Here is a 22,019-nt window from a genome sequence, read left to right on the forward strand (position 1 = left end):
CCTGTGTACAACAGAATGAGACACTGCCCGGTCCTGCCTCACAGCTGTTATGTTAGAGCCCATTGCTGCTGCCACTGTGCCAATCCATCTCATTGGGAATCTTCCTCTTTTTCTCTGATCCTCCACTTTACCAAGAATGATACCTTTGTCCAGGGACTGGTCCTTCCTGGTCGTATGTCTGAAGTATGAGCGGTGAAGCCATTTGACTTCTCAGGAGCATTCTGGCTGGCCTTCTTCCAACATGGATTGGTTTGTTATTCTGGCAGTTTTAATATTCTTTTAAATTTGTTCTGACATTTTTAATATTCTTCTCTAACCCCGTATCTCAAATGCATCAAGTTTTCTACGGTTTTCCTTATTCATTGTCCAACTTTCACAGGCATATGACGCTTTTAAAAATACCATGGCCTGAGTCAGGTGCACCTCAGTTCTCAAACTGGTATCTTTGCTCTTGAACCCTTTATAAAGAAATCTTGTGCAGTAGATTTGCCTAATGTAACATGGCCTTTAAATTCCAAATTTTTTGGCCAGTGATGAGTGATTGATCTAGTACTTCATCAGTTTGTTGAAAGATTTCAATTTGTATTCCATCAATTTCTGGATTTTTTTTTTTTTTTTTTTTCTGCCAGTGTCTTGAGCGCTGCTGGACAGCTTCCTTCAGGACCCTCAGATACTGCCTCCTGATGTGGTGTAATAGCTACCTTTGTGTACGTACAGTCAATCTCTGTATACCTTCCATCTTCTTTTGATGCTTTCTGCATCAATCAGTGCTCTGCCTATGTTGTTGTTGTTGTCAGGTGCCATCAAGTCTGAACTGACTCATAGTGACCCCATGCACAGCAGAACAAAACAATGTCCGATCCTGGGCCAACCTCACTACCGCTGCCACACTTGAGTCCATCAATGCTGCCACCTGGCCAATCCGTCTTGTTGGGGGTCTTCCTCTTTTTGTCTGAGCCTCCACCCTACCAAACATGATATCTTTCTACAGCGACTGTTCCCTCCTGACAATATGTCCAAAGTATGAGAGACGAAGTTTGGCCATCTTGGCCTCCAAGGAGCACTCTGGCTGCACTTCTTCCAAAACAGATCTATTGGTTCTTTTGGCAGCACATGGTACTTTTAGTATTCACATCCAACACCATAATTCTACGGTCTTCTTATTCACTGTCCAGCTTTCGCATCCATATGAGGTTATTGAAAATACCATGGCTTGGGTCAGGCGCATCTTAGTCCTCAAGCTGACATCTTTGCTCTTCAACACTTTAAAAAGTTCCTGTGTAGATTTGCCTAATGCAATACGTCGTCTGATCTCTTGACTGCTACTTCCGCGAGTGTTGACAGTTGATCCAAGAAGAACGAAGTCCTTGACAACTTCAATCTTTTCTCCATTGATAAGAATGTTGTTTATTGGTCCAGTGGTGGGGATTTTTGTTTTCTTGATTTTGTTTCTCTGCCTATAGAATCCTTCAATATCACAATCCCAGGGCTATTTCAACTTGAAAAATTTTTTGCCCTTTTGCTTTTTCTGCCTCCAGATCTTTGCACATTTCATTATAATACTTTGTCTTCTGCTGCTGACTTTGAAATTTCCTGATCAGCTCTTGTACTTCCAAATTTCTCTCAGTCGCTTTTGCATTTCTACTCTAGAAAGCAAGTTTCAGTCTCTTCTGAAATGCATTCTGGGTTTTTGCTTTTTTTCCTGTCTTTGTAATGACTTTTTGCTTACTTCCTGTATGATGTGTTTGATGTCATCCTGCAACTCTTTGGGTCTTCGGTCAGTAGTTTCTAGTTCATTAAATCTGCTCTTGACATGGTCTCTTAATTCAGGAGAATATGTTCAAGGTCATGTTTTGACTCTTGTGGACTGGTTTTCATTTTCTTCAGCTTGAGCCTGAACTTGCATTTGAGCCACTGATGGTCTGTTCCATATTCGAGCCCTGGCCTTGTTCTGGCTGGTGGCATTTAGCTTTCCCACCGTCCCTTTCTACAGACCAAGTCCGTTTCATTCCCATGTATTCCATATGATGATGTCCACGTGTACAATCTCCTTTTCTGTTGTGTGAAAATGGTATTTGCAGTGAATGTCGTTGGTCTTGCACAATTCTATCATGCAATCTCCAGCATTGTTTGTATCACAAAGGCCATACTTTCCAACTACTGGTCCTTTCTCTGTGTTGCCAACTTTTGAATTCCAATCATCAGTAATTCTCAGTGCATCTTGATTGCATATTTTATCAATCTCAGAATCAAGGAGGTTTGTAGGATTCTTCTGTTTCATCACCATTGGTTTGGGTGGTTGGTGCATACATTTGATTGATAGTGGTATTAACTGGTATGGGTATACCCTACTTTGTACTTCAAGACAGATCTCCAAATGTTGTTTTTAGCGATGAATATGATGCCATTCCTCTTGAATTTAATGTTCCTTGCTTACAAAACCATATGATTGTCAAATTCCAAATGGCCAATACTAGTCCATTTCAGCTCTCTAATGGTGCTGTAGGATCAGCACTGTACTGCAAATACAAGGTCCACGGTTCGAACCCACCAGCTGCTCCTGGAAACCGTATACTGGGCTGTTATGAGTCAGCATTCACTCTGTGACACTTACCAACAGCAACATTGCCTAGGATAGTGATCTTTATGTGTTCAATTTCATTTTTACAACTTCCACTTTTCCTAGATTCATAATTCCATTTCTAATTATTAATGGATGTTTCCAGCGCCTTCTCATTTTGAGTTGTGCCTCCTCTGCAAATGAAAATCCTGAAAGCTTGACTTCCATTCGCGTCTTCATGGTCAGCTCTACTGTGAGGAGGCAGCTTCTCCTCAGGTGTATTGTGAGTCCCTTCCAACCTGGGGGGCTCATCTTCCTGCACTACATCTGACAAGTGTCCTGCTGCTATTCATAATGCTTTCATCTTCTGGTACTATGTCTGACAGTGTTCAACTGCTGGTCATTAGGCAGTCAGTGGCTAAACATTCAGAAGTGGTCCTCGTCATCTCCTTCCTTAGCTGTCTTAGTCTCTCAGCTCTGCTGAAACCTGCCCACCAGGGATTAACCTACTGGTGGTTAAAACATCAGTGGCATAACTTATAGCATCACAATAACATGCAAACCACCACAGTGTGACAATCTGACAGATGAGTGACTTCCTATTTCCTAGTTTAATTGTATCTTCTTGGTGTCCACCTGACCAACTGGTTTTTAAAGATCCCTACTTATGCCCATTCCAAAGGGAGGTGACTAGTGGATGCAGATATCTTTTACAATCTTATTAATATCATATGTAACTAAAATTTTGCTGAAGATAATTAAAAACAGTTGCAACAATACATAGAGAACTGTCAAAAATTCAAGTAGAATTCAGAAGAGGACATGGAACGAGTGATGACATTAGATGGCTCTTGGCTGAAAGCAGAGAATACCAGAAAGATGTTCTCTTGTGCTTTATTGTCTGTGCAAAGACTTTAAACTGTAAATCTTTACAAGCTATGTATTTGCATAGAATTGGTATCGTAGAGCATTTAATTGTGCTCACATAGACCATGAGGCAATCTTTCCAACAGAACCTGGGGATAGTGAAGATCAGGAAAGGTATGCACCAGGCTTCTATTATTTTACCGTCCTTATTCAGTTTGTATGCTGAGCAAATAATCCCCGAAGCTGGATTATCTGAAAAAGAACCTGGCCTCAGTATTGGAGGAAGACTTGTTTTGCAGCCTGCGATATGCAGAAAGAAAACCAAAACCCTCACCACTGGACCAGCAAACTGATGGTGATAAATGTAGAAAAGATGGAGCTCCTCAAAGACTTCGTTTTGCTTGGATCCACATAGAACATCCATGGAAGCTGCAGTTAAGAAATCTAATGTCATTTTGCAATGGTCACATCTGTTGCCAAAGGCCTCTTTAGAGTGTTAAAGATCCAACATGTGACTCTGAGGACTGAGGTGTGCCTGAGTCAAGCCATGGTATTTTCAGTAGCCTCATGGCACATAACCGTAACAAAAGTGTCAGTGTGAGTCAGCAACATGGAAAAAAGATTGGCAGAGCACATTTCAAAAGCAGTGCGTGTGGCTGGGGGCGCTTTGTGCAATTGGCAAAAAGCCTCTTTTGTGTGCAAAAAAAACACATTACTGAGTCTTTGGGATCTAACAGTTTTCTCTTTCTTGACCATTAATTCTCTGGTGTTTCCCATGAAACTTGGAACAAAGTCCTCGTGATCTATTTCTGTAGAATTAGCGATTGAAATCCCTGTGGCGTTCAATTCTACTTGGACACACGTTGAGTCTCCATTTGGTGACAATAACTCAGCCTGGTTCAGTGCCTGAGAAAATGTGCTGCCAGACGGTACCGAATGTATTGTGTTGGTGATAAATACCATTACCAACTCATAGTGACCCTGTGTAATAGGATTTCTGAGGAACGACTGGTGGGTTTGAACTGGCAGTCTTGTGGTTAGTTAGCAGTACAGTGCTTATCCTACAGTGCCATACCAGGATTCGGAACATACTGTAGCCAGATGCCATTCCAGTGTGCAGTGTTCAGGCCGCATCACCCCACTGGGGACTTTACTGTTGTATGGCACACTGCCAGGGGCACTGGGTATTGACCATCTCCCCATCTGGTTTGCTTGTGGAGACCTCTTTTCTAGACCCATCTACAGGATTTTGTTATCCGGCATCGCCACTGTGAAGTGCTCCTGGGTGTCTTGCTGCCATTTGCGTGGTGTGTCGTATGTCGTCTGTAACAAGTCTGATTTTCCTCAGATAACACCCCAGCCCTGCTTGCATGTGTGCATGTCCTTTGTTTCTGAGTATGTTTGTGTGTGTGTGTGTGTCTCAGGACAGGCTGGGGGCCGTTCCTGGGTTGAGGGAAGCAGGTACAACCATTTGCTCCAGAATGCAGCTCTCCAGCCGTCCGAGGGGTCTGCTCCCTCAGACTTGCTGTCTTGGGTCCTATGTGTAGGCCTTTGGGTGCCTACACATAGGCAGGTTCTGGTCTGCATTGCACTGCCTGTCACTGTGAAGTCCGCCAGCCCCTCAGAAGCTTCCGGGCAGTTAGCAGATCGCCAGATGGGTTGGGCGATCTGCGCTGGGGAGGGGGACGAGACTGACTAACTGCCTTCTTTTCTTCAGGATCCTTTAACACCTTCCTTAGAGCAGCATCTTGGGATGGGTGAAGCACCAAGCTTCGTTGTCTCCTGTGGTCTGAGTTCACTAAGCAGCAAGCCTGCTTTCCTTGGTGTGTTCTCAGGGAGGCAGGAACTGCCTCAGTGCTCTCACGGGACACTACAGTAAGAACCAAGCGTTCTGTCTGTGGGGTTCTGCATAGAGATGAAGTGTTGTGGTCAAAGACCAGGGTCCTGGCCTTCAACGCCCTCTTCCCCTTGGACAAGTGGTACGTGTTGGTTACCCTAGGAGCGAAGCCCAGCAGTGGCACGCCCCCTCATTAGCTGGCTTGGAACGCTGTGGACCCGCTCTTCATTCTGTGTACTCTTCTTTCTTGGTAGGTCCAACTGTGCGGAAAATATCCGCAAACACATTCTTCACACGGGCAAGCACGAGGGAGTGAAGATGTACAACTGCCCTAAGTGTGACTATGGGACTAATGTGCCCGTGGAGTTCCGGAATCACCTGAAGGAACAGCATCCCGACATTGAGAACCCTGACCTGGCGTACCTGCATGCGGGTAAGGACACGACACACGCCTTTCTGGTTCTGGTGATTCTAAAGGGGTTTCGTGGAGATTGCCTCTGTCACCGCCCTGGACAGGGCCTGGACACCCCATGGGACAGTGTGATCATTGCGGCTGCAGGGCTGTTGAGAGTCGTTTGTCCGCTCTGTGTTACCCCTCAGCTCAGAAAGCACGTCTTTTCTGTTCTGTGTTACCAACCACACATGTCACAGAATCGTCATCGCACGGCAACAAAGCTCAGAAGAGCAAGGCCTGGAAACAATGGCAGTTGTCTGAGCTTCCTGTTTGGCTGAAGGGTTAAGATTGCTGGTATTAGGTACCTGGGAAGAGTCTGAAGTGAGAAGGCAAGGGAGCGGGGCCATGGGGCCAGGCGCTCAGGAATTCGTCCGTCACATGCACGCTGGGGCCATGCTAAGCCAGAAGTTAGAGACTCTGGTCACAAAACTCAGCATTCATCCTGTAGCCTACCTTTGTGTTTCACTAACATATACTGTGTGTTGGCTTGTCACTGAGGAGAACACCAGAATAGAGGGACCTATGTGCGGGCACCTAGAGACACTTAGGGAAGTATTTGTCTTAAATGCGTTCTGAGATTGGTCCCTAGATTAGCCCAGTGAGCGCAGTCTTCAAATCTTGCCAGTTGACACAGAAGTAGAAATGCTCCTAAGATTATATTAGGAAGTCTTGTGTTAGGGGTGAAGTGCAGGAGTCGGGAAAATGAGGAATCCACTCTGAAGGTGATAAAAAAGTGTACCTTTTCTAAAGTGAGGATCACCAAGCATTCTCTTTTCAGGAGAAATGAAGAATTCCACTGTGATGCGGTCTTTTCCATAGTTTCTTGTATTTTTCTGCTGTTGAGCTTTTAGGAATAGATTGATGTTGGTAAGCTTATCCACAGTCTATATGTTAAGGTTTAACCGTGTCAAAATGTATACCAGATTGCTGCCTGAATAGTGTGATAGCACATACTGTGCTTGTATTTACAAGTTGAGATTTTCATATTTTTCTGTACACCATTTTTAAATTCTTTATAACCCGTGTTATTTAGCAACATTCCATAGCAGCTCCTTCTTACCCAGTTGCAAAGAATGTGTGTGACTCATGCCAAAGCCCCCAATCCTTCTTCTTTCCAATAGAAGCGAATTCAGCACCATTTTGATGCAGACTGGACTGCTTTCTACATTCTCCACAGCTGTGTCACTGTCGGCCAGAGTCCGGTCGCATGTTAGGTGGAACAGTTGCAGCCTCTTCATGTCCTCACCATGCTGCCCTCTCGCTGATAGGGGCATTCCGATTTCCTCATTGAAAAGGGTGACCAGATCGTAGCAGTAGAAGCACCAGTGTTCTGTTAGGTAGAGCCTTATGGGATTTACTCTTTCTCCCAAAGGCCTGAAGCCATCCTGTTCTCTATTTTTAGCCCCGTTCCTTTCTTCCCCCTTATTAGTTGGGGGCCCTGACACATGTCATGACATTTTGTACAATAATTCATATTATGAAAAGGTCCAAAAATCTCACAGCACACTGATGGTGTCTCATTGGCGCTCCCTTAGATAAAGCAATTATTACTTCAACCTAAAAAGGACTGAGTTTTTTCTCTGACATGATCACCTTTGGTGAATCCGTGCTGACTCACCCTATTAACTTGTACTTCCACGTGTATCATTAAGCTCATCCATAAGTATCATCTCAAATTTATTTCCTAATATAGATGTTAGACTTCCAGCTCTGTAATTTTCAGCCTCTGCCCTGTTTCTTTTTTGCCTTCAGACTGGATTCCTCATTTTCCAGTCTCCCACACTTCACCTCTAACAAAAGACTTCCTAAAATAATTAACAGTCCAACAATTCGATGTTTGAACCTCATGCATCATCCCTGGGTTAATTCACTGGTTTTCCTCAGTGCCACTGAATGTCTTTGTTCCTTTCAAACCCCTGTCTAAATACTCAGGCTAGGCATCTCGGGTCCATTAAGCATAGTGAAGGCGGCAAATTTGGTATTTTAGTAACTGGCCTTTCTCTTTGTCTCACCCTGGCTGCTGATTCAGTCCTGGAGTTGAGAATGCTCTTAGATAACTTTGTTTTCTATCAAAGCAAACAATATTTGGATAATATCAAAGTGATATTTCTTATCACCTTCCTTTTTCAATAATAATTGGTATTCAGGCTAATCACACTGCAGTTGTTGTTAAGTTCCATCGAGTCGGTTCTGACTCAAAGCAACCCTGGAGAGGGTTTCTAAGCAGCAGCTGGTGAGCTTGAACCACTGACCTTTTGATTCAAACTGACTTTGCTGTCCAGCACATTAACCCATAGCACCCCACAAGGACTCCATTCGTGGATGAATATCAAGAAATGAATTATATTTTCATTCCAAGTTAAGCAGAACCTTTTGAATTCATCATTTCTGTTTTATTAAACACCACACTAAATGAAGTAGATTTGTTCAAAACCTTTAGAAGAGATTTCCAATTTTAATCTCTTTAAGAAAGAATACATTGTCTCTGTAATTCCTTCACTATTACTTTTTTTAAAAAAGCAAACAAGCATCGTTTATCAGTTTAATACTGTGGAACCCTGTTACAGAGAGAGAGAAATCAACTGGGTGAAATCAACCAGGCAACTCTTTCCTTCGGTCCTTCGGTTACTTCCTCTAGCTCTGTTGTCTGGTCTCGCCTCTTTCCCCATCGCCATGGCTGGGCAGTCAGTATGGTTCTAGCAAAATCCCAGTTGCATTCCTATGAGAGGTTCCACTTCACTTAGTTGTTGTTAAGTGCTACCAAGTAGGTTCCTACTCATGGCAACCCTGTGTAGGATTTCCAAGGAGTGGCTAGTGTGTTTGAACTGCCAACCTTGTGGTTCAAACCGACCTTGAGGTCCAGTGCTCTGTCCAATAATGCCCGGAGTACACCATGATTTTACATCCTTTTCATTACAAAGAGCTAAAAAGGAACAGCATTAACAGTACCTGTCCCAACTTGCCATGAGACCACTAAATATTCAGCATAGATCTTTTGGGCAGATATTATTTCCAATTTAAAATTTTATTTAAAAAATTAAGTCTTCAAGAGATGAACTTTCCTGAGGAGGATGCCTTGCTCCAGTGCCTCAGACTCAAACCCCTACCTGTGTGACGTCAGGACTGCTCCTTCGTTGTGACCCTTCTGAGTGGTACACACACATGTGCGTGTCTATGTCTCAGGACGAGGTATTGAGCCCCACATGTGTTGGGGGCTTGAAAGGTCAGCATTGATAAGATAATAAATTCGTATCATGGAAGCCATAAAAGTTTAACATTTTAAGATTTCAAATCATCTGAAAACACGTACAGAGAAGTTTCAGAAAGTCCTTGGAGAAGTGGAATAAAAAGCTAGAGGAATTTTTCCACTTTTGGAGCCCCCTTGTATTGGGAAATATGATGGTGGTTGGATGCCATCAAGTCAGCTTCAACTCATAGCGACCCCATGCGATGGAAGAGAACTGCCCTTAGGGTTTCCTTGGTGGTCATCTTTTTGGGAGCCGGTTACCACTTTTTTCTCCCACAGAGCCTCTATGTGGGTTTGAACCGCCAGTCTGTTGGTTAACAGTGCCTGTTTCACCACTGCACCATCAGGATTTCTCTATTTGGAAGCCGCAGGGTGCAGTAGAATACCAATGCCAATACCACTGTGTATGCTGTTTTCTCAGCTGCATCTCCACTGCTCAGTAGAAATCGCAGCGCACAGGTGTGGGTGTGGACAGACAGATGGGTCAAGTAAGTGAAGTCACAGTGCTTGGACTTTATTGTTGACGTACGTGACTCTAAGCAAGTCCTTCTGCTACTTTGTATTTGTTTCCCCAGTTGCAGAAAGAATAACAGGATCTAGTCCTTCTTTGAACGTGAGGTTCTAATTACATACACACATGGACATGAATTGTACATTGTAGAAAGAGATGACAATGTCGCTGAAAAAATAAAAGGTGCTCAGTTCTGTGATTTCTGTCTTAACAGTAGGAAAAAGAATGAAAGGGCCATAATGAGTTTGTGCATTGATAGCATACTATTAATAGTAATGGCACGCATGACTATATATGTTCTTGTTGTTAAGTGCTGTCATGTCAGTTCAGACCCATAGCGACCCTGTATAGGGTTTACGGGAGCAGAACGCCTCATCTTTCTCCTGCGGAACAGCTGGTAGTTCCGAACTGCTGACCTTAAGGTTCGCAGCCCGATACGTAACCACTATGACGTGTATCAGTTTGTCGCCTAAATAATCTATTTGAGTGATTTCTATTCTTTGTACACTATTTACCACACTCTGCTCTAAAAACTACTTAAAGATAAGAATATCATTCTGAAATGGTACCCTTTCTAGTGTTGATAGCGGAGGCTTCTAAAAGTTCATGGGAAAATTGGATTAATAAATCCTGGAACTTTTCCATGAACGTTTTGAAGCCTCCTTGTACATTAATTAATACTTGGTTACGTCCTTAGTGACATTCAGAACATTTACAATACAGAGTGCACAGTGAATTCGGGCCTGAACTGAGGTACCGGTTCACTCCATGGGTTGGTTCAGTCTGGTTCAGTGGATGATTGAAGATGGATTCCGGGCACATAGATCACTCAGAGGCATCACCTTGCTACATACGTGATCTTCAAGAAGAGTATTTAGTTAAGATTGAATGTTTTTCTATATAGAAATATATTTATATATATAATGCATATCTGTCTTGTGAGGACTGACGTAGTATGAGTTGCTGCAATAAGTTCGTGGAAAAATGGAATTGAAAGAAGCTGGAATTTTCCCACAAACTTGTTGCTGCCCCCTCGAATAATTAGTGTATAATTCAGCACCACCTTAGAACTTTTCCTGAAGCACCTTACCTTGTCACCCCAAGGTTACATGGGCCCATGACAGTATGATTACCTCATCAACACCAAAATTGTGATCTTATCTGGACTAGCATTTGCAGCATTCATGAACAGAGTTCTGAAAGTTAAAATAGTCAAAAAGAAACAAAACTGTGATCTTATCCCCTGACAACTTCATTTATCAAAATTTTTAGGGGAAAAATTGTGGAAATTAGAGTGGACGCAGTCTGATTGTATCAGGTAACGGATGTGTCCTTTTCTCAGCTGTTTAATTCAGTCTCATCTGTATGCTTTACCAATTTATACCCCTCACACACACATTTTGACCCCAAGGAAACTGCAGCTTTAGGCCTGGGAGCCACAGTGAGTGCTGACAAGTTCTAGGACGGACACCACACGCCAGGTGACTAAGAGCTACAGGTTGTCCAGTTAGGAAAGGGATTTGCTGCTTATCATCGGGTTACTCAGAAGATGGGGCAATACACGTTTGTACTCTTTTTGGAGTCTCGCTTATTACTGTGCTCAGCAACTTTGATCATCACTGCATGCTCTCCTTAAGTCTACTTTGGCAAACCGCCTGGCAGTTTCTCAAGCATCGGTGTTACCCAGCAACCCAGCACTCCCACTCCTAGGTGCTACCCAAGAAAATTAAACGTCCTCACAGAAACGTAGGGACCTTGTAACCCAACTGTCCCCTGATCTTGTGAATGAGTAAACAAAATATGCTGCATACATGCAATGAATGGAATTAAGTACTAATACATGTATAATTGTGGCACTGTAGAATCACACTAGACTGTAAACCACAAGGTCGGCCGTTCAAACCCACCAGCTGCTGCTCAGAAACCCTATACAGAGTCACTCACTGTGAGTCAGAAACAACTTGACAACACTTAACAACATATATAATATGGATGAATCTTGAAAATATGCCAAGTAACGAAGACAGGCCATTTATGAAACATCCAGAACAGGCACATCTGTAGAGATAGAACGTTGTCTACTGGTGTCCGAGTGTGGTGAGGAGGAGAACAGAGATGGTTAATAGGCTTCGGATGTCTGTTGGTGGTGATAAAATACTCTCAAATTAGATAGTGGTGTTGATTGCACAACTTTTTGACTCTTCTAAAGCCCCTAGATTGTAAATTTAAAAGATAGGATTTTATGGCGTGTGGATTATAATTCAAAAACTATTTTTAAAAACTAGGAGTCTATTTCAACACCACTGAATTCATTCCAATTTACCACCTTTTCTTAAGTCCTACTCACAATTTGAGAAAGTTTAGTTCTCGCTGTCCACAATATATTGTTAAATGCTGCCGAGTTGGTTCCGATCCATAGCGACCCTGTATAGAGTTTGCAAGGAGCCGCTGGTGAGCTTGAACCGCCGATGTTGCAGTTCAAATGGCTTTGCAGTCTGGCTCATTAACCTCAATAGTACACCAGGACTCTGTGTGCAATATAGTTACTTACTGTTTTCAATCCAGATATACAGAGTCGTTTCAAAGTTGCTAATCAGTGACTTCATGAGAAACAGATTTATTAAATAGAGTGTAGTATTTATGAACAGTTCTTTTGGTATTTACCTTACAGTGTTCAGTCAAAATCTATCCTCCTTTATAGACCTGGTTAGATTGCAAAGATCAAGTCTTTATGCAAAAATCAGCATTCTGCTTACCTGTAGTGACCAAGTTCTCCAGACTTCAAGAGTTCTTTCAAAGTTCGCCCTGTGGGGCTGCTCTCTCCCCTGCAGAGACATCACAGCAACTCAGCTCTAAGCAAGACCTCCATGCTTTGGGAGTTGGGTCTGCTTGTACTGTTTCAAACCACAGGCATCTGTAGCCAGGAGGGGCCCACCCTCCTCCACCCCCACTCCACCCCACATGCAGTTGGGAGGCATGCACAGGTTACCAATGTTCAGCGTTTTTCATTTCTTTGCAAGATTGGGGTGGGGTGGGAAGAGTCAAGGCATTGGTGTTCAGGAGAGTCTGTCACAAACACCTGGGTTCTTACCTGGCTTTAATATGATTTAAGTAGATTTCTCTATGGTCCTCACTAATGCAAAATATCAGGTAACTAGTTAGTTGCTAAGTGAGGAGCTGTGGTTGCTATTGTTAATTGCCGTTGAGTGGCCTTTGACCCTGTATCATGTTTCCGAGGAGTGACTGTTGAGCTTGAACTGCTGACCTTGTGCTTCAAACCGACCTTGGGTTCTAGTGTATTAACCGCATTAACCGTGTATTCTCTTCCAGAGTTATATGAGGAAGTTCATTTCTTTTCTACTCCTTTCAGTGGTACATTAACCATTATAATGCCAAAAAAGCCCCCAAAACGAAAAACCTACTGCCACTGACTGGATTCACCTCTCAGTGACCTGGGGGGCCCTGCCAGGCAACGACTGTTCCCACATCGTGTTGTTGTTGTTAATTAAGCATTTGACCAAACAGAGCAGGTGAATTCTTAATTTAATAATTTTGCATGGCCCACTAATAATGTTATAAGTTTTGGCAGAAAAAAGGTTCCCCACCCCTGCTGTAGTAGAGTAAATCTTTAGGGGAGCAGAAAGCCTCATCTTTTTCCCTCAGAGCAAGCTGGTGGGTTTGAACTGCTGACCTTGTGGTTACCAGTGCAGTTCTTTTCCTCCAATGCCACGAGGTTCGGTCCTTTCAGTTTGCATTCCAATTTGGGTTCTCCACATATCAAAAAAATTGAATTTGAATTTTTATATCAGTGTATTCTGTACAATTCTACAGATGTGACAAAGGCATCAAGTTACTCATTCCCAGCTCAGCCATAGGTACCTCAAACTGCAGACCACAAACAGTTCCCTCAGACCCCAGCCCCTGACAACCGCTGGTCTGTTTTTGGTTCTTATTGTCCTTTTCAGGGCCATCAGATCAATGGGATCATATTAGCCATTGGGTCTTAGTGAAATGCAGTCAGAGTCTCTGGTTTTTTCCCATGAAGCGGTAGTTTGGGCTTTCCATTGCACAGATGTACCAGGATGTGTTTCTCTGTTCCCCAGCCTAGTGGTATTGGGGCTCTTGACTGTTTGGGGCATTTATGAATAGAGCTGCTGTAAACACTCATAAATAGGTTTCTGTATGAATGTAAAGTTTCCTTTTTCTTTGGAAATAATGTAGCTAGAAATAAGGTAAAGTAATCATAGCATATATTATATATGGATGTTTAACTTGTTAAACTGTCAAACTTTTCCAAAATGCTTGGACCAGTGTATGTTCTCTTCAGCAGAGAGCGTTCCAGGTGCTCCACATCATCGACAGCGCTTGGTATGGTCCCTTTGGGTTTTGTTGAGTTAATAGGCCTATATTGTTATCTTACTTTGGTGTTAATCTGTATTTAAATGATAACTAATCATGTTGAGCATCAATTAATATTCTTTTAATCCTCTCTATATTTTCTTGGATAAAGTGTCAGTTGAAAATTTCTACCCTTCTGAGTTCTTGAGTTTTGAGATGATGTTCTCTTTTTTCCTCCTAATATTTGACCTTTATGAGAAATACGTTTTACAAACATTTTCTCCCAGTCTGTGTGTCATGTTTAGGTCGTGTTTTTCTTGTTTCTTAATAGTATCTTTTACAGAGTAAGATCTTTAATTTTCATAAAAGTCCAATGTATTAATTTTTTCTTTTATGGTTTTTACTTTTATGTAATATCTAAAAATGATTTGTCTGACCCAAGGCATAAATTTTACCTCCTGGTTAATGTACTACTGGACTGCAAAGTCAGTTTGAACTGCAAGGTCGGTGGTTCAAGCTCATCAGCCGCTCCTCAGAAACCCTATACAAGGTCGCTGTGGTTCAGAACCGACTTGACGACACTTAGCAACAACGCCAACATTTTCTTTGGAGAGCTTTGTGCTGGAAGGTGGGGTAGGGGAAGCTTTATGATTTTGTATTTTGAATTTAGGTCTATGATCTGTGGGACTGTTTTAAAATAATGTTTTATTGTGGTTTTGGTGAGAGTTTACCCAGCAGATTTGGTTCCCATATGACAGTTTCTTTGTTAAGTGTTCGTGACGTTAGTGACATTTTTCACGGTGTGCCAACAACATTCTCCTGAACTGCATTCTGCTTGTTCCATTAGTCTGCCATCCAGTTTGTGCTAAGTTTCTTTCTTTGATTTGGTTTTGTTTCAACATGTTTTGAAAATGTTATCCTCACTCCACTGAGTTTCCCTTACACACCCTTCTTGTTTCTGCATTTGTTACCTGCTGTCATCAGCCATTCACAAATCTTATGGGCAAACAAATAGAGACGCATGTTTACTTTGTGTATGGTACCCAGCGGTCTTGCATTTCTAGTTCCTTATAATACTGAATTGTTTATAATATGATTCTTTTGGGGAACTTGTCATAATTGTTAGCAGTACTCATTAGTTTTCTGTACAAATTTGTATTGTTTTGTTGTTGTTACGTACTGTTGAGTAAGTTCGGATTCATAGCCACCCTGTATAGGGTTTCCAGCAAGTGACTGGTGGGGTTGAACCATCAACCTTATGGGTAGCAGTACAGTACTTATCCTAAGCACCACACCTGAACCCAATATTCTCATATTTAAATATTGGAAAATGTCAAATTGGTTTGGTATCTTTGTTGCTGTGTTGTATGGAGAGGGATTGGTTGAGATAGGTTAACTGAAAATGGGGAAGAGTGAATGCAAAATATACATACTTATATATGTATATAGGAGTCCTTGGGTGGCGCTGTGGGTTAATGCACCAGACTGCAAAGCCATTTGAACTCCAAGGTTGATGGTTCAAGCTCATCAGCTGCTCCTCAGAAACCCTGTACAGGGTTGCTATGAGTCAGAACTGACTCGACGGCACTTTACAACAACAACATATATGTATATATACTCACACATATATGGGCTTCAGAAAATTTGTGGGGAAATTTCATTGTCTTTTAAATACATTTTTCCTTGAATTTTTTGAGACCCACTTGTATATATATGAACATGTGCACCAAGCACACACTTACATACATTCATTGTATTTTTCACATGTAATGTGTACACATAAATGATACGTACAGGCATTCAGTGTGCATAGTTTAGAACATAAATGAAAACAAGCCAATACTATTTGTAAACATAAACTGATAAAGGAGTTGCACAGTTTGCAAAAATCATATAATAAGTGCATTCTTTACATAAAAACAAGGTATGTGTGTGTACACTCACAAATATATATGTTAATAATTAATGTGTATATGCAACAATGGGTTCACTCAGACATTTTATTGTACAGATAGTCCAGGACCAGACAGTTTGTCACCATGGGTCTGCACCAACATGACAGCCCCTACCAACAACAATTTTATATATCTTGATATATTGTTGTTAAGTACTGTCAAGTCAGAGTCGGTACCAACTCATAACGACCCTTGTATAGGGTTTCTGAGGAGCAACTGGTAGGTTTGAACCATTAGTCTTGTGATTAGCAGTCCAGTACTTATCCTACAGCACCACACTGGGACTCAATATTTATATATATAATTTGCAAGGAGTCCGGGTGTGGTCAGCAGTTCAAATCCATCAACTGTTTTGTGGGAGAAAGATGAGTCTTTCTGCTCCCCTAAAGATTTACAGCTTTGGAAAACCTAGACAGGGTCACTGTGAGTTGGAATTGACTCAGAGACAGTGAGTTTGATATCATTTTCAAGGTGACTTTTTTCAGGAAAACTAGGACTCATCCGAGTAATGGCCACATAGACATGCTTACTTTTCCGTATGGTTTCCATTAAGGTTAAAAACCCCGAGATGGTTTCTCTGACTGAGAGAGTCGGTCCTCATTGCATAGCCACTTGAGTCACTGAATGCTTTAACTGCAGCTGCAAAACAGCTTAGGCCCCGACTGGAGAAACACCTTCTGTGATTGCTGGTTAGCTCCTGTTTTAGAAGTTGAAGCATGTTCCTCTGTTAGAGTCATTAGTGCTAGTCTCTGCGGAGCATGTCACTTTGATTGGCAGAGAGTCAGTCTTCCTTTTTGTAAAAAGATCGTAATTTTAATGCATGCTTAAAATAAAAACCTGGCATAAGTGATTTCCTGTTTGTCAAGGAACAGGTAAGATCCCTTGGCAAGAAGTATAGATGGTTTAACCACAGCCCTGTCTATGAAAGGGGCTCAGCACTGTTAGGAGGGAACTGGTTTGGTTTAACCACAGCCCTGTCTATGAAAGGGGCTCAGAGCTGTTAGGAGGGACCTGGTTTGGTTTAACCTCAGCCCTGTCTATGAAAGGGGCTCAGAGCTGTTAGGAGGGACCTGGTTTGGGGCGGCAGCTTTCAGGATTCCCTTGCCTGACTTGACTGAGGTGGAAGAGACAGCACTGCTGCTCTCTTCTAGATACTCCAGTGAGTCCCAGAGACTTGCACTCTGTTGGCCTAAATAGAACCTGTCTCTCTAACTAATGAAATTGAGCCTGTTGTAGAATGGCATAAAGTTTATGCACCTTAATCTTTTCATGATAAAAGCCTCAAACAAGTTAATATTTCTGAAGTGCTTACAAGTGTGATGTGCTCTGTAAGGATGGGATCAATCAAGTACTTACCTGGAATCAGTGTCCTCGGTGTTCTTCCTACTTTTGCCAGTAGGTGCCGCTCTTGAGTGACAAGAGTAGATGTCTCACATTGTAGTCTGTATTTACATAGATTGGCCTGGTTTGTCCACACATGTATAGTCACTGAGCTTATACTTCCTGGTAAGCCCGCAAGACTGTTGCTAAGAAACAGACTGTTTGTTGTGAAGATGCTATCAATATAAAATGACAGAGACAAGAAAATGCCCAGCTTGTTCCCTTGAAATTGTAGAGTGCCTTTTGGTTAATGGGGCAGTAGGTTTCACCTAGGGTTTTGTTGTTTCGCCAGATTTTGCTCTCATCAGGCAGAGTCCTGGTGTGGTGCCATGGGCTAATACGTCAGACTGCAAAGCCGTTTGAATTGCAGGGGCAGTGGTTCAAGCTCACCAGCTGCTCCTCAGAAACCCTATACAGGGTCATTATGGGTCGGAACCAACTCGACTGCACTTCACAGCAACAACAGGCAGAGTGAACATTCTTTATGCTAGTAACTCAATACTGATTGACACCAGCCACTCCTCAGAAACAGTACGCAGAGTAGATTCAAGGGCACTTAACATGAACCAGTCAATACAGAAGTAAGCTATTCTTTTACAAATGCTTCATTGACAGGAAGGGTTAGCCTTGGTTACTCAGGTAGAATATCCCCTCTTGTGTAAATTTCATTGTAATGAAGTTTCTCAAGTTAGCAGCACTCCTGCTTTTTTTTACGGAAATACTGGTTATTTCAGAGATGGAAATGTAGGCTTGTCTCAAGGATAGAGGAGATGATTGATTTGGAGGGCTGGAAGGAGACTTGAAGAAGGACTTGATTTTCTAAGAGGTGAAGAGAAGAGAGCTGAGAATACAGACCAGTCCTTGCAGCCTGAGCCATCAGGCAAGAGCAGAGGCTGTTGGACCTCAGGGGTGCTGAGCCCCAGTCCCCTTACACAGAGCACCTGGAGGTCCGGGGTCCCTGCTGCCCTGCCCGAGATCCAAGGGACTGGATCGCATTTGAGACGTCTTTGATCATCCTTGTCTATATTCCTGCCCCCCTTTCCGTATGCAATGGATAAAAAGGGGTTTGTGTGTAATATATGCTGTTAGTTCATGAATCTGTCACCATGAAGCAGAACTTTCAGTGAAGTAATTTTCGTTTTAGATAGAATTCTGTTATAGCACTTAATATATATTTTTTTTAATCCCAATTTCTTCATCTGTGTCTAAGAAAATGTGTTAGAAAGACATTTTAGGATGTTTTATGTTCATTTTGAAGATAACAAAATTTTAATGTCTTTTTTTACGTTGAAAAAAGACTTTTGCTATCCAGGGCTATGTATTTTTGTTATTTATGACAGAATCAAAGTGGGTGTGTTCATTATCAAGGCATTAAGATGTCAAGATACTCACCTTTTACATGAATATGCATAGTCATTTTCACTGAAAGTGTAAGAAACACTCTTTTATCATCATCCTACACTTGAAATTGGATGTCTTTGTCCTAAAAGTTTTGAGGTAGATCTGAAATCTAACTTATGAATGCAGGCAGGATTTCCTATTGTGTTGACTTGCTTATGTACATCTGTATTTAATGCCGTCTGTAACTGGACTGAGTCTACTCCACACCGTTGACTCCACTTCTGTGTGGGTTTCTGCTCACTGTCAGAGTCTGAGGAAATCCTGCCCTCTCACCCAGAGAGACAATCTTGAGCACAAGGCATCCTTTCAAAGATCTTTATCACGAAGGTCATTACCCACGCTCCACTCTTCAACCTTCTGGGAAAAGGGACGTTCTTTCAAGATCCTGGCTCAACTCTCAAAACTAGGATCCATGTTTTAGCATGCACCCTTTTTTAGTATGCCTCACTATCGAATTCTAGAAAACTGGGAGACAGGAGTCCCAGTTCCATTGGTTAACCCTGGGGAATCAGAACAGCGGAGTACCCAACCTGTTTCAGAAAGAAAGTAGCCTAACCTTTCTTTAACATTCCCAATGTACTAACAAAACTTATTTTGACTTTACCAGGTGGTCATTTATGAATGATGGCATAGAAAAGTTGGAGTAATCATTTCTAAACTTTTTTATAGTGGGAAAGAATTGATAATGGTCTTTGAGTTTAGGGCTCATGTTGGTGGTGTTGTGCTGTGGAGTCGGTTCTGACTCATAGTGACCCTGTACAGGGTTTCCAAGGCTGTAAAGCTTTACAGGAGCAGAAAACCTCATCTTTCTCCAGTGGAAGGGCTGGTAGTTTCAAACTGCCAACGTTGAGGTTAGCAGCCCGATTAGATCTCATGTAATTCTGCTGGAGTCCTGATGTGGCGCTGTGGGTTAATGCTCTGGACTGCATAGTCAGTTTGATCCTCAAGGTTGGCAGTTCACACTCACCAGCCACTTCTCGGAAACCCTATACAGGAAATGCTAAGGGTTTTGCAGAACTCTATCATGCGTTCTCCAGAATCATTCTATCACCAAGGCCATATATTCCAACTACTGATCCTTTCTCTTTGCTCCCAACCTTTGCATCCCAATCACCAGTAATGATCAAGACATCTTGATTGCATGTTTGATCAATTTCAGATTGAAGAAGTTGGTAGAATTCTTCTGTTTCATCCTCACTGGCTTCAGTGGTTGGTGTGTAAATTTGAATAATAGTGGTGTTAACTGGGCTTCCCTGTAGGCGCATGGATATTATCCTATCACAGACAGCATTGTACCTCATGACTGATCTGGAGATGTTCTATTTGACGATGAATGCAACACCATTCCTCTTCAATTTGTCATTCCCTGCATAGTAAACCATGTAGCTAGACAACATTGTGAATTATGAATATTCCCGAACAATTAATTGTGTTCATGAAGAATCTGTACCTGGACCAAGAGGCAGTTGTTCAAACAGAACATGGGAACACTGAATGTTTTAAAATTAAGAAAGATGTGAGACAAGGTTGTATTCTTTCACTACACTTACTCAACCTGTATGCTGAGCAGATCATCCAGTAAGCTGGGTTCTATGAAGAAAAACGTGGCATCAGGATTGGAGAAAGATTCATTAACAACATGCAATATGCAGATGATACAATATTGCTTGCTTAAAGTGAAAGAGGACTTAAAACATTTACTGATGAAGGTCAAAGACCACTTAACAACAACAACAAGGGTCGGAGCCGACTTGATGGCACTTAACAACAACAACAACAAATCCTTGTGCTGCTTTGTGTGCACAAAACATCTTTTAAAAGATGAGAAAATGGGAAACCGTGAACTTGCGGAAGTTGATATTCTAGAATACTAATACTGTGGTTCAATGAATCAGGATATGCCACTTTCAAAACAATCTTACTTCCTTTTTAGAATGATTTGCATTTTATTCTGAATAGATGACCATGTGGGATGCTATTTTGATATGAGTACTCAGTTTTTGTTTTTTGAGAAGCTATGAATTGATACTTCTAGAAGTATCATTTAATTTCCACACTAACCTTGTGCTGATTTTGTTTCCAGTGTTATGGTGAAAACAGAGTCCTAGTGTGGCACAGTGGAGTAAGCATTGGACCACAAGATTGGTTTGAACCACAAGGTCAGTGGTTCAAACTCACCAGAGGCTCCTTGGAAACCCTATACAGGGTCTCTATGAGTCAGAACCAACTTGATGGCACTCAACAACCACACAGTAGTGAAAAGAGCCCTTGAGGTCATGTCACAGGCCCAAACTCATGAGGCTTGTAACAGGATTTGAACCATACGTTCATTTCTGTTGTCACCACTAGGGTGCTGCCGCTGCCCTACATAGAAAACCGGCAGTGTTGTGTGTTGTTGTGATTGTTATGGTGCTGGTTGTTGTGCTATCAAGCTGGTTCTGACTCATAGCCCCCTTTTATAGGGTTTCCAAGGAGTGGCTAGTAAGCTTGAATTGCTGACCTTGTGGTTCAAACTGACCTTGCAGTCCAGCACCTTATCACACAGTCCTTATATGTAAGTAGGGAGAGACCATGTTGATTCCAGAAAAGCCACATGGCTCAAAGAAGGTGGGTGCAGTGAGGTTTATAAATTCAACCCAACCTACCGGTGTTCGGAGTCCATTCCAACTGAGTATCCCTGAAGGGCAGAGGAGAACTGCCCCATAGCTTTCCAAGGCGGTCAACTTTACAGGAATAGACTGCCTCATCCTTCTCTCATGGGGAGTCTGGTGGGTTGGAGCCACTGTCCTTTGACCACTGCTCTGCCAGGGCTCCTGTGTATCATATTGGTACCTGCGTATACTCCCTGACACTGGACTCGTGCGGTGCTGGTTCATTTGAATCCACTTACGAGTCAGAGAGAATTCCTCCTTTTCTCCGCTGACCTCTGGAAGATGCTTTGATTGGTGTACCTTTCTCCTTTTGCTTCTGTTAGCCAAAATTTGAGAGAGTTTCATGAGGCCCTTAGCCCCCACAAAGATCCACTGTCTCATAAGACTCGATGAAGGCTGGCTGTGCGATGGAATCAACTGGTTGGCCGTGGCATTGGTTTGGGTTTGGATTTGAGAATGCACTTCCTCAGACTGCTCGGGAAGATGTCAGACTTTTTTCAGTACATCTTTCCACAGATGCGGTGACCTGATCTCCAGGCAGCTGTTAGGGGTCATTGGTGCCCTCGCTGAAGAGTGCATTTTACACTGTTATGCAAGCATCTAACTTTTATCATAAGCTGATTAAAAAACTACAATTTAAACTCTCTATTTGCTCCCTGTGAATGCATTTCCAGGTCGTACTTACTAGGATGATTTCCCACCTCTTTCTCGGCCTGACCTCTGATAGGAACCTTTGTTACTTCAGATACTCCGTCTGTTTGACACATGGTGTGCTCTTAGACTTCTTAATTTAAATTTTACCTCCACTAGGTTTCATC

General features: G+C 42.3%; 1 protein-coding gene across 1 annotated transcript in view; it reads left to right on the forward strand.

The window, feature by feature from the left end:
* The window catches only part of ZNF407 (zinc finger protein 407), a 450,972-nt gene that overhangs the window by 308,433 nt on the left and 120,520 nt on the right, over window positions 1-22,019 (forward strand). The window contains exon 7 of the mRNA XM_006874544.1: window positions 5,519-5,697. Coding sequence (XP_006874606.1) covers window positions 5,519-5,697 — 179 coding nt within the window. The remainder of the gene's footprint in view (window positions 1-5,518; window positions 5,698-22,019) is intronic.

This window comes from Chrysochloris asiatica, unplaced genomic scaffold (genome assembly GCF_000296735.1).
Source record: "Chrysochloris asiatica unplaced genomic scaffold, ChrAsi1.0 scaffold00283, whole genome shotgun sequence".
NCBI lineage: Eukaryota > Metazoa > Chordata > Mammalia > Afrosoricida > Chrysochloridae > Chrysochloris > Chrysochloris asiatica.